Source organism: Enhydra lutris, unplaced genomic scaffold (genome assembly GCF_002288905.1).
Source record: "Enhydra lutris kenyoni isolate GAN:26980312 unplaced genomic scaffold, ASM228890v2 scaffoldscaffold10, whole genome shotgun sequence".
Lineage (NCBI taxonomy): Eukaryota > Metazoa > Chordata > Mammalia > Carnivora > Mustelidae > Enhydra > Enhydra lutris.
This window is the reverse complement of record NW_019154094.1, coordinates 29,233,426-29,249,830: the sequence shown is the minus strand read 5'-3', so window position 1 is coordinate 29,249,830 and position 16,405 is coordinate 29,233,426. Positions and strand designations below refer to the sequence as shown.

Sequence of the window (16,405 nt, the reverse complement as noted above, 5' to 3'; positions counted from 1 at the left end):
ATCAAATATTCAAATTCATTACGAAACCTACCACATATGTTTCTGTTTATTCAGCACATACTATATAATTGGCATTAAGCTATAAACTGTTACCTTTGGTAAAGTGTCCTTTAAGGAAATGTCCCACTTTCAGGACAAAGTAACCTTTTCAACATTAAAAATAATTTTTTCAGGGGCGCCTGGGTGGCTCAGTGGGTTAAAGCCTCTGCCTTCGGCTCAGGTCATGATCCCAGGGGCCCGCATCGGGCTCTCTGCTCAGCAGGGAGCCTGCTTCCTCCTCTCTCTCTGCCTGCCTCTCTGCCTACCTGTGATCTCTGTCAAATAAATAAATAAAATCTTAAAAAAAATTTTTTTTTCAGGGGCGCCTGGATGGCTCAGACATTAAGCATCTGCCTTCTGCTCAGGTCATGATCCCAGGATCCTGGGACTGAGCCCCACACCAGGCTTCCTGCTCAGCAGGAAGCCTGATTCTCCCTCTCCCACTCCCTCTGCTTGTGTTCCTTCTCTCACTGTGTCTCTGTCAAATAAATAAATAAAATCTTTTAAAAAAATAAATAGTTTCTTGAAGTAGCCAAAACCAGCAAAATTTGGAGATTGTTTTAGATAAATCATCTGTCTTCATTATAGTTTAGTAAGCCATGTCTTGGCATCTTTCCCAACTTCCTACGTTAGATGTTTACAGGTAATTTTTAAAAGACCATAAAGGAAAATTGCTCCAGTATTTTTTAGATTTTCCTACAACCTCCTTCTCAGTAAAAACGTATGCTATAATTTTAAAATCTCTCTAAAGCTAAAAACACCTAGTGTCAAATTGGGCTTTTTTAATGGAAAATAAATAGCCTAGGCTGTCACTGATGTGTGTCCATAAACAAAGTCCACGTATCTCTTCTGTAATGATTTCCTGCTATAAGATATCAATGAAAATAAAAACTATGGAATTCTTATCTCAAGCCACCCATCCATCCTAAAACACCGAAGAGATCTGATCTGCTGTTCTTTACATTTTCTTGTTAAAATCTTGTAAGTTAGACAAAGCTTAGTTTAACCATAAAGTGGATGACAGAAAGTGCAAATTTCAGAATCAAAAGGCATGCACATGTCGATTAAAAACAAAAAGATTAAAGCTAAACGTGTAAACACCAGCTGCTTTAATGACAAATTTAAAAATACTATAAATTCTATAAAGAATCTAACATCACCATTTTAATACAAAATAATATTAGTGAATGCAAATAAATGTGGGGTGGGAGTAAGTAGATAGCAGAATTGTGTAAGTCTTCTATACAAACAAATAACTGTCCACAAAAACCAGGTTAAATTTCCCTAGCCACATGGTGATCCAGTCTGACAAGATATTAAGAAGTTTTCTTTCAGAAGTTTTCAACTATTTACAGCCAATGTAGTTTATCAAAAGAGAAGCCAGTTTGTACAGACCTGATAAGAAGGTTTTAAGTATTTATCTCCAAATAGTTTGACATAATCTTGTTTATCAAAACTCTGAAAGTAAAAGCTTCCCCTCTTGATATTGTAGAGGGATAAGTTTGAACCAACTGACAATTTGAAAGAAATAGAGGAGATTTAAGAATTTATGATTTAGGGATTAATTTATTTTTGAAACATAGCAAATAGTCATTTTTAAGCTTATCTACATAAATATCAGTTATGTTGCATCAATTTTTAAAATCAAGATGTTCTAAGAGAGACTATAATTCAGAGACAAATGTAATTTTTTTTCTCCTAAAGAGTTCCACTTTTTAAGTGGAAAAAATAAAAATGTAAGATTCAAAACATCATAGATACAGTCCTGTTAATTTTTAATAAAGCACTATGGAGACGCAGCTTATCTACATGACTACTAAATACTACTAAATCAGAGGGTCTTTTTTCCTTTCTAAATTTAGGCTCGTTATTAGAAGGCTACATATATTACAACCACAAGTGCATCTTGTGAGAAATGAACATCTGCTAATAAAGCCCAAGAAAGTATACATCACTCGCTGAAGCTTACACTCACAGTAGGCCTCAAAAAGAATTTTAAAAATAGACAAGACATAGGGGAGCCAAAAGAAAGCTCATTTAATAACACTGCACCCAAAGAAACCTATCTCCTTCCTACTTCCCACCCCCTACAAAAAGAGAGTACAAGCAAGTTCCCAGATCTACACTGCTTTCTTCAAATTAACTTAGTGATGGCAAAAGCAACTCCTGCAACACAAACTACACACACAATGAACTGGAATGGTACTTAAGAAAACAGCCTTAACTTCATAGTGTTAAGTTTCAGATTCACAACATTTGGAAACAAGCCTAATAAAATGCTGAGCATATGTAACAAGTTAGCTATCCTAGAAAGTTTACAGGACAATCAAAACTGTAGCATCTGGAATTTGTCAGATAATCACCCTAAGTCCTCAAGAGAATAAATAGAAGTGACACTTCAAACACTCACATATATAAATGTGACAACAAAAGGTTGGACAAAGGACAATATGAGAAAATACCACCAACAAAAAAAATTTGAGACAGACTCAAAGCCACAAAATTCCAGAAATAAGCCTGTTTGTTAGGGCCAGAAAGAGTCATAACAGGATAGGCATTCTTTTCCCTAGCACTGCAGACTAGTAAATTCTAAATCTACAAAAGCATAGATACGAAGGAAATTTTAACAAATTTTTAAAACTCATCACAGAGTATGCATAAGGGAAATAAAGCATATGCACTTAGGAAATGCTTTAAATAAGTGGAGCTTGTACAGCTGTAAAAAGATTATTCAATTCTTCTGAAATACACCCCCCCCTTCTAAACAATTCTGAATGATACCTACGACCATAACAACAAATACATGTTTTCAACTCACATTGTCTCTCCAGTCTTGGCTACATGACAAAGAAACTGATCCAGGACAGGACAAACTTCCTTTTTTCCCCTCTTCTCAAAATCTAAATAAGGGAAGAAAGAAAAATTATCAGTATTTTCAAAGTCCATCAACCACTTAGAGTGCACTATAAAAACAAACTTTTCTCCCAGTTCTTTCTCAAATATAAAAAGCACTTAAAAATATATATATATTATCAGCTTCTCAGCCAAATATTCACCCCTGACTCTCACAAGTTCTACTTCTAACATCGGTCTCTTCACGTTGTAACAAGAATCCTCCTAAAGGGGGCACTCAACTTCTCCACAAATCATCCTTAATTCAGTGTTTCTCAAAGTGTAGTCCGGGGGAACACCAACACCAGATTTATCTGAGACACCAATTAAAATACAAATCCCAGGCCCCAACCCCCATAAATTGTTTATCTAGGTAAAGTTCATAAATCTGCATCTTAAGAAACTGCAGCTACTTCATGGTGCCGTTTCCACATGATTTTCGATGTCAATGCATAATTGTGAAAACGCTGAAATCACACGCTATTCTAAGTTTGAGAACCACCCGTTCTCAAGCCTGTTGCGTGGAAGGCGACCACCCCAGAATTAGGGCGCGTGGAGGAATGACTTCAGAAGCTCTGTAAAAGACTTCCTGAGACACTTTAAAGTTGCTCTGCCGCCCTCCCCCACCACCACCACCACCCCAAACCTTCTACTTTTTCTCTCACCCAGACGCCTGGCGTGCGGGGGCCCGACGGAAAACGGAGCCTACCCGTAGGGGGACTGCGGGCCCATGACCTCAACCCGGAGGGGTGGGCGAGAGGCTGGGGCCCCTACCAAAGCTTCCCCGGCTCCCCTCCCCCAGCCCAGACGTCGGCGGCCGACACAAAGCCCAGAGCCCGGCGGGAGGGAGCTGCCCACAGGGCTCCCCGCCCCTGGAGAGGTGGGAGGGGGATGGGAGCCGGGGAAGCGCCCCCCCTCCCCCGCTCCAGCCTGGCCTGGCCCCTCAGAGCCCCCTGCCCAGAGAAAGGAGAGGGGGCCGCGGACGGTGAGAAGGAAGGGAGAGGGGGGCAGCTACCCCCACCTTTCAGCGCCTCCTGCAGCCTCTCGACGTCCATGGTTTCCCGGAGTCCCTCGCAGCCTCCGCCTCCCTCCGCGGGTCTCCCGGGGACCGGAACGCCTCCCCCCACCCCCCCCGACGCCCTCCCCCTCCCTCGCACACACTCCGGCACGCAGGCGACCGGGGGGGGCACCGAAGGGAGCCGGGGGAAGCGAGCGAGAGAGCGAGACCGAGAGAGCGAGCACCTCCCCGAGCCGCTACCACCAGCCCTCCAACATGGCGCCCGGCACGTCACCGCGCGCACGCTCCCCGCCGCCGTCCTCGCGCCCGCCGCGCGCCCCGACCCGGAGCCCGAGAGCGCGTGCGCGGCGGAGGCGTGCCCCCTGGGCAGCGCCGGAGACCCGGCAGGCGCCCGCCGCCCCGCCGCCCCGCCTTCCCCCGGGTGGTGGACCCCGGCTTGCCTGCGCGGTACTCCAGGCGGATTGGTCGCGGCCGGGGACTGCAGGCCCTAGTTTTGAGTCTTTGGCATTTGCTGGCTGTGTGATGTTGCGCAATTTACTGAGCCTCTCTGAGCCTTACTTTCTCGGTCCGTGCAATGAGGGCACTGGTATCGACCACCCTGTACAGTTGCTGGGAGAATTAAGTGTGTACACACAGCCATCAGAGTACGCATTAAAAAAACACTCAGTGTTATGAATAATCCTACCAAGCATATCTCCGTGTCTGAACACTCATCACTGACCTACCTTGAAGAGAACTGATACATAAAAAAAGATTAAAAATTTAGCGATTGGAACCATCTGGATTCAAAGCCCAATTCGACTATTCCTATGTGACCTTGGACTAGTTATTTAAACTGACAGAGCCTCAGTTTCTTCACCTACAAAATGAGGGTTTGTAAAACACCCCTGAGACTCGAGTGAAATGGTGAACATGAAGCGTTCAGCAAGGTGCCTAGAACTTGTAAGCACTCGGTTAACGTGGCTGCTGTTTTCATTGTCATCATGATTTGGATTGCGTTACATAAGCACCCAGGAAGTTAGGGCGGGACCTCAGAAGGCCTCTCCAACCCCGACATTTCACAAATGGGAAAGCTGCGGTGTAGAAAGCTAGTCTGGCAAAACGGCACCAGAACCCAGAACATCTTGCTCCCAGCCAGTGTGTTCCTTTTTATTATCTAATCTTGTCTCTGCACTTTCCAGGGAAAAGACACTGAGTTGTTCCACCTTGTCTCCTGAAAGCCTAGCACAAAGCCATGAAAGGAAGGAAGAAGAGGGGAGGAGGGCAGGAGGAAAGAAGGCTATTTTTGACTTGTGTCAGAAAGTGGGAATTTGGACACAGCGCTCCCAACTGCTGACCCTCTTAAAATAATGGCTCTGACTCTGCCCCTGGGTGGCAGATGTAGGCAAAAGCTCCCCAAAGCCAAAATACTTCTCATTTTGCCATTAGGAAACCAGTCTCTAGTGTCTTTAGACCCTTTCATTGTTCAGAACATCCAGTTAAATAGCCTTACAGAGGGATGTATGAGGTTGGCATCAAATATACACACCCACCATGCCCAGCGTTTAGTTATGGTGGTCCCTTCTAGTATGAAGGGGCCTATTCTCTAGATAGTAAAGCCTAGCCCCCTTTCTCTCTACCACCCTGTCCTCTGTTTAGGCGAGTCTCTTTTTTGTCAGACTTGTGTGAGACTATATAGTTACTACTAGCCATGTGTGGTTATTTAAATTTTAATTAAATTTTTTAAAAATTTAAAATTCAGTTCTGGAGTTTTTCAATAAAATTTATTTCTCAGTCGCACTAGCCACATTCCAAGAGCTTAACAGACACATGGGACTAATGGTTTCTGTATTGTCCAGCACAGATCAAGAAAATCCCATTATCAGTGTGCCTGGGTGGCTCAGTCAGTTAAGCCACTGACTCTTGATTTTGGCTCAGGGCATGATCTCAAGATGTTGAGATCCAGCCCTGGATGATAGGAGTTTGCTTGAGATTCTCTCCCTCTCTCTCCTCCTCTGCCTCTTCCCCTGTGCATGCTAGGGTGTGCTCTCTCACTCTCTCTCTCTCTCAAATAAATAAATCTCTTAAAAAATGAAAGAAAATCCCATTATCGGAGTGCCTGGGTGGCTCAGTGGGTTAAAGCCTCTGCCTTTGGCGCAGGTCATGATCTCAGGGTCCTGGGATAGAGCCCTGCATTGGGCTCCCTGCTCAGCAGGGAGCCTGCTTCCCCCTCTCTCTCTGTCTGCCTCTCTGCCTACTTGTGATCTCTGTCTGTCAAATAAATAAATAAAATATTAAAAAAAAAAAAGAAAATCCCATTATCCAAAAATGTTCCCTTGATTAGAGAACATACCATGCTAATTTCTTCCATCTTGCCTTGTCCCTTTCCATCAGCTATTCCCTCACTTGGAGATGTCCTGACTTCAAAATGCTGGAGAAAGTCTATGATAGGAGGCAAAGTACACAAAACGGTGACAGGCTAAGGGAATCAGGGAAAGTATCCTGGGAGGAACTAGTGTTTAAGCTGAGACCTCAGTTATGAGAGGTAGGTAGCTAAGTGAAGTGGAGAGGAGAAGCTTGAAAACAGAAAATCCATTGGTGCACAGGCTTCGAAACGAGAAAGAACTAGATGGTTTCTGAAGAGTCATAGGAAATTCAGTCTGCCTTAAATTGAGAGTACAAGGGCAGAAGAGGCAAGACAAGTGAAGCTGAAGTATTACTGCCTTTGGTTCATTTCTTCCTTCTTCCTTGAAATTCTCTTCTTGCCAATGTGCACAGTCTCTGTGCTTGCTGGAGCCTCCTACTGACACTAATTCCATTGGAGGAAAACAGAATGCAAATGTGACAGCCAGCTTCCACCATTCCCCCAGTAATTCTTGCCTCCTGGGTTTCATGTCCTCCCACAGTCTCCTTCCACAATGAATCAGAGTTGGTCGGGGTGACCAATAAAAGTCCAGCAGAAGGGATGGCATTTGACTTCTGAAGCTTGGCCATAGAAAGTGCTGTGGCTTCAGCCTCACTAGAGTGGAAACCAGCTTCCCTGTCATTACAACACAAGAATAGCCCTATGAAGAGGCCCAAAAGTAGAGCTGAGGCCTTCGATGTGGGTCCATCAGCCCCAGGAAATCCTTCGAATGACAGCACCCCTACCTGGCATCTGGACCACAGCCTTATGAGGGATCCCAAGCCAGAGCCACAGATCTAAGCTGCATCTCAATTCCTGATCCACAAAAACTACGAAGATGAAAAATTCAGCTTCTAAATTCCAAGGTAACTGTTACACAGCAATAGATAACTAATGTAAAGAATGAGAATATTAATAGTAATAGCTAACATTTATTCAGTATTTTCTATGTGTCTAGTATTCTTTTAGGCACTTTACAAAAATGTCTGATTTTAGCCTTGCAAATATCCTGTGAGATTAGTGATATTATCCCCACTTATAGGAGAGAAAACAGGTATAAGAGGCGAACCAACTTGCCCAAGTTCACACAACTAACAACACAGACAGGTGACTGACCGATGATGCAAATCTAGAGTCACTGCAGAGTCTTTGACATCTTTCTTGTCCTCAAGAAGTTTGCAAACTACCCAGAGAGATAAGATGTGGGCACAGACTGAGGCAAAGTAGAAGGCAAGTATGCAAATCAGGTGGTCAAAGGCCTGCAAAAATTCCTCCAGGTAGGGAGGGATAGAAGTTGCCTTTTAGAAGGATCTCACTTAAATGTTGTAAAAGATTAGCACCAATTGGGAAGAAGCTTCCAGGCAGATGGAGTGGTATTAACCAAGCAAATAGTCCTTGAGGGCCTCCTAGGTACTGGGGAAATGATGGACCTTAAACAAACATGAACCTGCAGGAAGACTGGCCCATTGCTCTGTGTATGAAGGAGAGAAAAAGCTGAGCTTGAGAAGAGAGATACACAGTAGGAAGTGGAAGAGGAGACAGAGAAATAGGAGAGAACACCTGTACCTAAATCAGAGAAAATGTGCAAGGATGTTCTCATAAGCCCAGAGAGAATTACTGGAGTTTGTCCATCCCTCTGAGATGAGTCTGTGGGAAGGGACAAGAACGGGGAAAATCTAGAAAATCTAGAAAAATCTAGAAAAACCACACCGCATCTGCAAGGACTGGAGAAAAGGGAAGAGGCAAGGTTAAAATACTACAATAAAAAGCTATAGAGGCTCTTTGATTTTCATGGCCTTTTATTCATGCCTTTTAGTCCTTATTTGTATATCACGGTGGATAGCAAGATGAAGCTAGGATAGGAAGGTGGACAAATGAAGATGAATGCAATTTCCTAAATAGGCAAGAGGGTAGCTTTACACATCATCAGGATTAACTGTTTTCCAGACACTTTCAAGAGCTAACAGTTTTTTATCGGAAATAAGGGGAAGAAAGGGTCTGTTCTGAAAGACCCTTGGTTGTTTTCTCTGGCATCATAACAGGTGTGATTGCGGACAGCAGCCACGTTGGGCTGAAGAGTACCCAGAGGAGAGGAGTGAGGGGAGCCGAGGCTGATGACTTAACTAAGGTGGACAGTGGGGTCATATGTGAGTTCGCTTCAAATTGTGTGAAAGAAAAGGGGAATTTATTAGGAGAGAAGGGTATTCTATGGGATCCAGGACTCTCACCAAACCCATTAGCCATTCTCTTCCTCAGCTCTGCATATCTTTCTCTCTCCCTCTCTCTCTGAATCCGTGTTTACCGCTCACAAAAAGATGCCCTCATTGCCAAAGACTCGCTAAGATAAATGACCAGTATCTTTCAGTCACAAGCCGACTTGGGCCAAGTGCCCACTCAGCTGTGGTCTGGAACCCAGGGTCTCCCAATGTAAATCTGAATGCTTTGGCCATGAATGTGGGGCAGCAGGGCCAAGCAATGGAGAATTCTCAGAGAAGTAGGAGGTGTGGTGACCAGACGTCCCAGATATGACTAGAACAAGGGACCCAATTGTCCCTAACCCAACTCACATAGGAGGCAGAATGGTACCCTGTGGAGCCCAAGCCAATGAGTAATCTGAAGGTTCATCCTGACTGTGGGTGTTGTTTAGAAACACAATCCCATCATCCTATTTGGGAGTACAGTCTTCTAAGTGTGGGCAAGAAACGGCACGTCCTTCTCTTCCTCAGGCAGGGCTAAGTAGGTACTAATCGGTTCTTGCTATCAAAGTCCATTTTTTAGCCTAGTCTCTCCCTCTTTCTCTCTCCTTCTCTCATATATTGTGAGTATATATATTGTGATGATTAATTTTGCATGCCAACTTGTCTGAGCCACAGAATCCCCAGATATTCAGTAAAACATTATTCTGGGTGTTTTGGGATGAGAGTTACATTTAAACCAGTAGACTAAGTAAAGCAGACTGCCCTCCCTAATGAAAGTCTGAATAGAACAAAAAAGCTAACACCTCCCTCCCACCCACCCCATCCACCCCAATGGCTTTCTAACTGGGTCATTGGCTTTTTCCTGCCTTTGGATTCAAACTGAACCACTGACTCTTCCTGGATCCCAGGTCTCCTGGCCTTTAGTCTAGAACTACACCATTGGCTCTCCTGGGCCATCAGGCTCAGACTGTAATTAAACTATTGGCTCTCCTGGGTCTCCAGCTTACAGACTGACCCTGCAGATCTTGGGGCTTTCCAGTCTCCATAATCACCAACTACTGTATACCAACTCCTTATAATAAATGAACACACGAACACACACATACACACACTCTATTGGTTCTGTTTCTCCACAGAACCCTGACTAATGCATATGCACATATAATATTCAATAACTGAATATGTTAAAATTAAATGGTGTACTCCTTAAAAGAAAAAGGTCTAACATCAAACAGATCTGGATTGAATTTCTGTCTTATCACTTCCTAGCTGAGTGAGCTCGGGTAAATGATTAATATCAAAATGCCCCAACTTCCTGATCTGCAAATTGGAGATGTGGTAGTATCTCACTCATAGCCTTGCTGTGAGAAGTAAGCAAGTGATCTGATTCAGTCAGCATGAGCCATTGTTGTTACTTTGGTTAAGAATTACAAAAATAGTATTTCTGATTTTGTTGCCTTTTTTTAAAAAAAAATTTCAAACTCACCAATAAGTTGCAAATATTACACAAAGAACATTTTTTTAAAAACCACATGAGGGTAAGTTGTCAAATACATTCCTCCAAGATCCTGAAATTACATTCCTCTTAGTATGCAGGTCCTACAAAGGCATTCTGCTTGCCTAAGCATAATCAAGATCAAGAAGTTAGCGTTCATAGATTATCTCCATTCAATCCCCAGACCCGATGCAAGTTGTACCAGTTAACTCACTGTGTCCTTTCTAGGAGAAGGATCCAGTCCTGGAGCACATGTTACAATCAGTTGGTAGGTCTCTTTAGTCTCCTTCAGCCTGAGGGAGCTCCTCAGTCTTTCCTTGACTTCCATTGACCTTGACCCCGTTGAAGATTACAATTGTGGACTGTCCCTCATTTGGGGTTTGTGTGATATTTCCTCATGATTAGGTTCAGGTGACACATCTCTGGCAGGAATGTCACAGAAGGGATGGTGTGTTCTTCTCGATCCATCCTACTGGGTGGCCCACAATGTCAATTTGTTTCATTACCGTGATTAAGCTAGTACCTGCCAGATTTCTCCCCTGTGAGGTTGCTCTTTTCCCCTTGGTAACTGTGTTAGTTTACTGTGGCTGCTGTAAGAAGTTACCACAAACTGGGGAGATTACAATAGCAGAAATGTATTTCCTCACATTGCTGGGGGCCAGGAATCTGAGATCAAGGTGTCAGTGGGATTTTACCCCCTTCTGGAGGCTCCAGGGGAGAATCCATTCTTTAACTCTTCCTGCCTCTGCTGACTGGTGGCACTCCCTGTCACGCAACTGCCTGCCGTCAGCCCAAACTCTGCCTCTGTGCTCACTTGCCTCTTCATCTGTCCTCAAATCTTGACCTTACTCTTAAAAAAGACACTAGTCATTGGATTTAGGGCCTTCCTAGATAATCCAGGATGATCTCCTCAGTTCCAGATTCTTAAGTTATATCTGCAAAGACCCTTTTCCCAATAAGGAACAACCACAGGTTCTAGGGATTAGGACATAGACATATTATTTTGGGGGCTACCATTCAGCCCACTATAGTAACTTAAAGTGCTTTGTGGTGAGGGACTTTGAAACTTTGCATATATCCCATATCTCATCAAACTTTCACTCTTCAGTTTTCATGTCCATTGATGTTTCTTGGTTGCATTAAGTATTACTATGATGGTTGGCAAATGGTGATTTTCTAATTCCATCATTCCTTCTACATTTATAACTTGGCAATATAACGTAAGGAAAGCATCACCTCACATTAATTCATTTTTAAATTTATATTAGTTTGGACTCATGGATTCCTATTCAGTAGGTCATAGTTCATTACTATCACTATTTATTTTGACGCCTAAATTGTTCTAGACTTGGCCATTAGGACCTTCATTCAGCTGGCTTCTGCATCCTTTTGACATGGCCCCATCATTCTTGGGGCATGTTTTCTTTTTCTGGTACAAAATGTTATTCCAGGCTCAATTTGCATCTTCCCTTCTTCAGCCCTGGAATTAATCATTTCTTCAAACCCTGATTTCTTTTAGTGGAGAATGCTATCTATGTAAGAGTCTGGATAAGATGGCTAGGGTGTTTATTGCCATTAATATGTTATTGCTCCCAGGCCCTATTGGCAGACAGATCTAGAGAATATACACACGTATTCATACACACACACAGCTACGAATACATTTATTTCTATATCTGTCTATATAAACATATATTTGGAACCAAGAGTTCACAGCTTCCAGTTCCAATCCAACACTGGGGGATTCATTCTAGTTTTTTTCCTTTTCCATATGTACAAGGCTCCAACAGTAAAAAACGTGCTGCTATTATCCTCAATATATTTATTTATTGGATCAATCTTCCTTAGGCAACCAGCTTGTTACCATTGCCAATCCCTTTAACACTGGGACTTCCTACCTCCATTGGGCTCTGACACCCTGCACCAACCAGGCTACCTTCCCCCACTTCCTTGCAGATTCCTGCTTTCTTTGGCCGCACTTAACTGACATGAGAGTGAATTATTCAGGAAGGAAGAGTAAAAATGTTTAGTATTTATAATAAAAATAACAGTGACTTTTAATTCCTCAAATAGTTGATAAATAATGTTTCATAAAGCATTTCAAAGAATACAGGACAAGTAAAAGTCTCTCCCCTACCCAGTAACCCACCACAGCTGTAGGAAGTGAAGTGAGTTTGCTGTAAATCTTTCCAGATGTTTATTAGGTGTTTACGTGTCTCACCTGTATTATTACAACAGCCTCCAACAGCTCTCCTGCCTTCTATCCTTGATTTCAACACAGCAGCCAGGATCCTTTTAACAAGAAGAGCAGATCCTATCACGCCTCTGCTCAAAGTAACCCCGCTGTTACTCCTCATTTGACTCAATGTAAAAGCCACAGTCCCTACAGTGGGTCATTCTCCCACTCCACAGCCCTCCAACTCCATCTCCTACCACTGCTTTCAAGCCCTTCTTCTTCTTCTTCTTCTTTTAAATTTATTTATTTGACAGAGAGAGACACAGCGAGAGAGGGAACACAAGCAAGGGAGTGGGAGAGGGGGAAGCAGGCTTCCCGCAGAGCAGGGAGCCTGATGCGGGGCACAGTCCCAGGACGCTGGGATCATGACCTGAGCTGAATGCAGATACTTAAGGACTGACCCACCCAGGCACCCCTCAAGCTTTTCTTCAAGCTGTTCCACTCTCACTGGCCTCCAGGATGTACCGTCAACCTGTGGCTACACTCCCCACTTAGGACCGTGCCCTTGCTTTTCTTGGATTTGGCTATTTTCTGGCTTGTCACAAGGTATGTCACATTTGCAATTGCCTGATCACATGTGGATTTTATAGCGTTACCACTGGCTGGAGTAGGTTGGGTGGGGCATGGTTCAGTCTCTACCAGCAAAATCACAGGCTTAGAACCTAAAACTGACCCAAGGAAATTCTCCGACCTGAATATTTCCTGAGCGTGTACCTTACACCAGAAACCCATCTGTGGAGATAGCCTTGAACAAGGCAGATGGGATCCTTGTTCTCAGGAATCTTATAGTCTAGTAGGAAAGACAGATGTAAAGGAAGCAGACAATTACAGAAGAGCCCAGGTATGGTAGATTGTGAGAAGCACAATGAAGGAAATCAACAGGATAAAAATGGTGTGAGGACCATGTGGGCAAGCCAATGCGGATGGGCAATCAGAGAAGGTGTCTCTGGAGAGGTGACATTTGGATTGTGACCTAAGCCATGTTGGGGAAGAACTGAGGAAATGAGAGACAAACACTTTGAGAAAGCAAAGGACACGGTGTGTTCTAGGTACTTGAAAGAGGGCTGGGGCATCATGGTTGAGTGGAGAACAAAGTGGGGGCAGTGATGGGGATGCCAGGCACTGTAGGTCCTCCTGAGACATCCTACTCAGTTTGGTTCTCATCTTAAGGGTGATAGACAATGGAATGCTTCAAGCAAGGCAATGGCATGATTCAGTTTATCTGTGTCAAAATCACCATGTTTTCTTGTCCAGTCAGGGGTGTCCTAGTTCCTGTCATTTCCTCTAGCATCCTAAAATCTATGAGTGAAGACATGCCACTGAGAGCCGTCGTTCTCAAAACTTAGAGTGAGTTAGAATTACTAGGAGACCTTGATAAAAATAGGTGTTCTGGGTCTTTACCCCAGAGATTCTGATTTAGCAGGCCTGGGGGGGGGAGCCAGAAATCCCCATTTTAGCAAACTCCTAAGTGGTTCTCAAATTGCTGTCTGCAGAGCTACCTGGAGGGCTTATTAAAACACAAATGTCTGGGCCTCCCTCCCAAAATTTCTGATGCAGATCTGGAATGGAGCCCAAGATTGATATTTCTAACAACTTCCCAGGTAATACCGATGCTTCTTGTTCAGGAACGACACTGTCAGAACTCCTGTTCCAGTGGATTCTAATAAAAGTGATCTCTGGGACCACACTTTGAGAAACACAGGCCCAAGGACTAAAGCTAATCTTTTTTTTTTTTTTTTAAAGATTTTATTTATTTATTTGACAGAGAGAGATCACAAGCAGGCAGAGAGGCAGGCAGAGAGAGAGGAGGAAGCAGGCTCCCTGCTGAGCAGAAAGCCTGATGCGGGGCTCGATCCCAGGACCCTGAGATCATGACCTGAGCCGGAGGCAGCGGCTTAACCCACTGAGCCACCCAGGCGCCCCTAAAACTAATCTTAACCAGTATGTTGTAAGGGTCCTCTGTAGTACCTCTGAAGCCAATCTTTTAGTTCTTATCTCATTCCACCCACTCTCTACCCTGGGACACCTCCTGGCTCTTTCCTTTTAACCATTCCTGGAATTTGCTGTGACTGTGCACTAGGCCTTGCTATGTGCTGTTCTTTCTCTTTGCAGTGCTCTTCCCCTAATCATTCCCTTAAGACTCTGCTCAGGGATGCCTAGGTGGCTTGGTTGATTAAGCATCCAACTCTTGGTTTTGGCTCAGATCATGATCTTATGGTCATGGGATCGAGCCCTGTGTCAGACTCTGAGCTCAGTAGGGAGTCTGCTTCAGATTCTTTCTCCTTCTCTCTCCTGCTCTCTCTCTCCCTCTCAAATAAATAAAATCTTAAAAAAAAAAAAAGACTCTGCTCGAATGTTATTCCTTCCATGCTCAGTATCCCCCCAACTCTGCCCTAGGTGTTAACTGCTTCTTTCATTGGCTTGCCTAACACTTTGTATATATCTCTAACATAGAGGTTTGAAAACATTTTTGACAAAGATCTGAAGTAAAAAGTTCATTTTATTTTATTTTTAAATATTTTACTTATTTATTTGAGAGAGAGAGATCATGAGAGAGGGGGAGAGGAGCAGAGGGAAAGGGAGAAGCAGGATCCCTGCTGAGGAGGGAGCCTCACTTGGGTGTTGATCCCAGGATTGAGCTACCCAGGCGCCCCAAAAAATTCATTTTATATTGCAACACAATAAACATATACTGATATAAGAAATTAAAATAAGATTTTGTAAAACAATATTTATCTTAATATGCACTCTGATATTCTATTTCATTTCTTTAAAAAATGCTAGCTAGCTGTGACTTTTTTTAAGGTTTTAATTATTTATTTAAGAGAGAGAGAGAGAACACAAGCAGGGAGAGTGGGGGAGGGAGAAGCAGGTTCCCTGCTGACCAGGGAGCCCAATGATGCCTAACTCAATCCCAGGACCCCAGGATCATGACCAGAGCCAAAGACAGCTGCCTAACCAACTGAGCCACAGAGGCTCCCCTAGTTGTGACTTTCTAAATTTACTATGATATAAACACACAGCTCCAGTAAACTTTTCTCCTATCACATTGAAATTTTATATTTATCTCCTCAATTAAATTGTAATCTGTTTGGGGCACTGGGTGGGTTGATCGGTTGGGCATCCGACTCTTGGTCTTAGCTCAGGTCTTGAGCTCAGTTCTCGATCTCAGGGTCATGAGTTCAAGCCCTGCGTTGGGCTCACCACTAGGTATGGAGCCAACTTAAAATAAAAAGTAATCTATTCGAAATTTAGGGTTATGTTTTATTTATCATGTGTCTCCAAAACCAACTAGTGACTTTAGCACTTAATAGATCTCAATAAATATTAATTGAATGAATGAATACAAAGACCTATTACCTTTGATTGTCCTTCTCCAATATTGATCCAATCATTAATATCTAGATAAACACAAGTCAGCAGGATCAACTGTTGAATCAAAAGAATACCATATGGGAATTAATTAACGTCAACACATATCTTGCCATATACATTAAAAATTAGCTAAAAATGGATCATATATCCTCACCTGGCTGAGAGAGAAATCATGTCTCTCATGTTTCTTTTTTTTTTTAAATATTTTATTTATTTATTCGGCAGAGAGAGAGAGCATGAGAGAGCACAAGCAGGGGGAGCAGCAGAGGAAAAGGGAGAAGCAGGCTTTCTGCTGAGTGGGGAGCCCAAAGCACAGCTGGATTCCAGGACCCCAGCATCATGACCTGAATCAAAGGCAAACACTTAACTGACTGAGCTACCCAGGTTCCCCTTTTTAAAATAAGGACATTAATCTACCCTCAAGTTTAATTACTTTTCAAAGGACACACCTTCTAATACCATGACAGTTAGGATTGCAACATATAAATTTTGGAGGGACACAAACATTCAGTCCCTACAGTATAAAACCTAAAACTATAAAATGTTTGGATGAAGACACATGAGAAAATCTTTGCAACTTGGGATAGGCAGTCACTTCTTAAAACACAAAGCATAAAACAGAAAAAGAAAAAGTTGACAAATTGGACTTTACCAATATAAAAATTTTTGCTCTTGGAAAATGCATTAATGGAGTACCATTAAGACAACAAAAAGGCAAACCATAGACTAAGAAAAAATATTTGCAACACATATATCAAAGGACTTATAC

General features: G+C 43.1%; 1 protein-coding gene across 4 annotated transcripts in view; it reads right to left on the bottom strand.

Moving 5' to 3' along the window:
• The window catches only part of LOC111144171 (protein phosphatase 4 regulatory subunit 2), a 52,690-nt gene extending 48,504 nt beyond the window's left edge, over positions 1 to 4,186 (bottom strand). Inside the window, exons 1-2 of one of the 4 annotated variants that reach the window (XM_022498349.1) lie at positions 3,953 to 4,186; positions 2,858 to 2,939 (exon numbers count right to left, since the gene is read on the bottom strand). In XM_022498349.1, coding sequence (XP_022354057.1) covers positions 2,858 to 2,939; positions 3,953 to 3,986 — 116 coding nt within the window. In that variant the 5' untranslated portion in view covers positions 3,987 to 4,186. Of the gene's footprint in view, positions 1 to 2,857; positions 3,547 to 3,952 lie in introns of those variants that run through there. The other 3 variants (XM_022498351.1, XM_022498350.1, XM_022498348.1) reach the window with 3 other exon arrangements.
• Between the last annotated feature and the right edge of the window lie 12,219 nt (positions 4,187 to 16,405).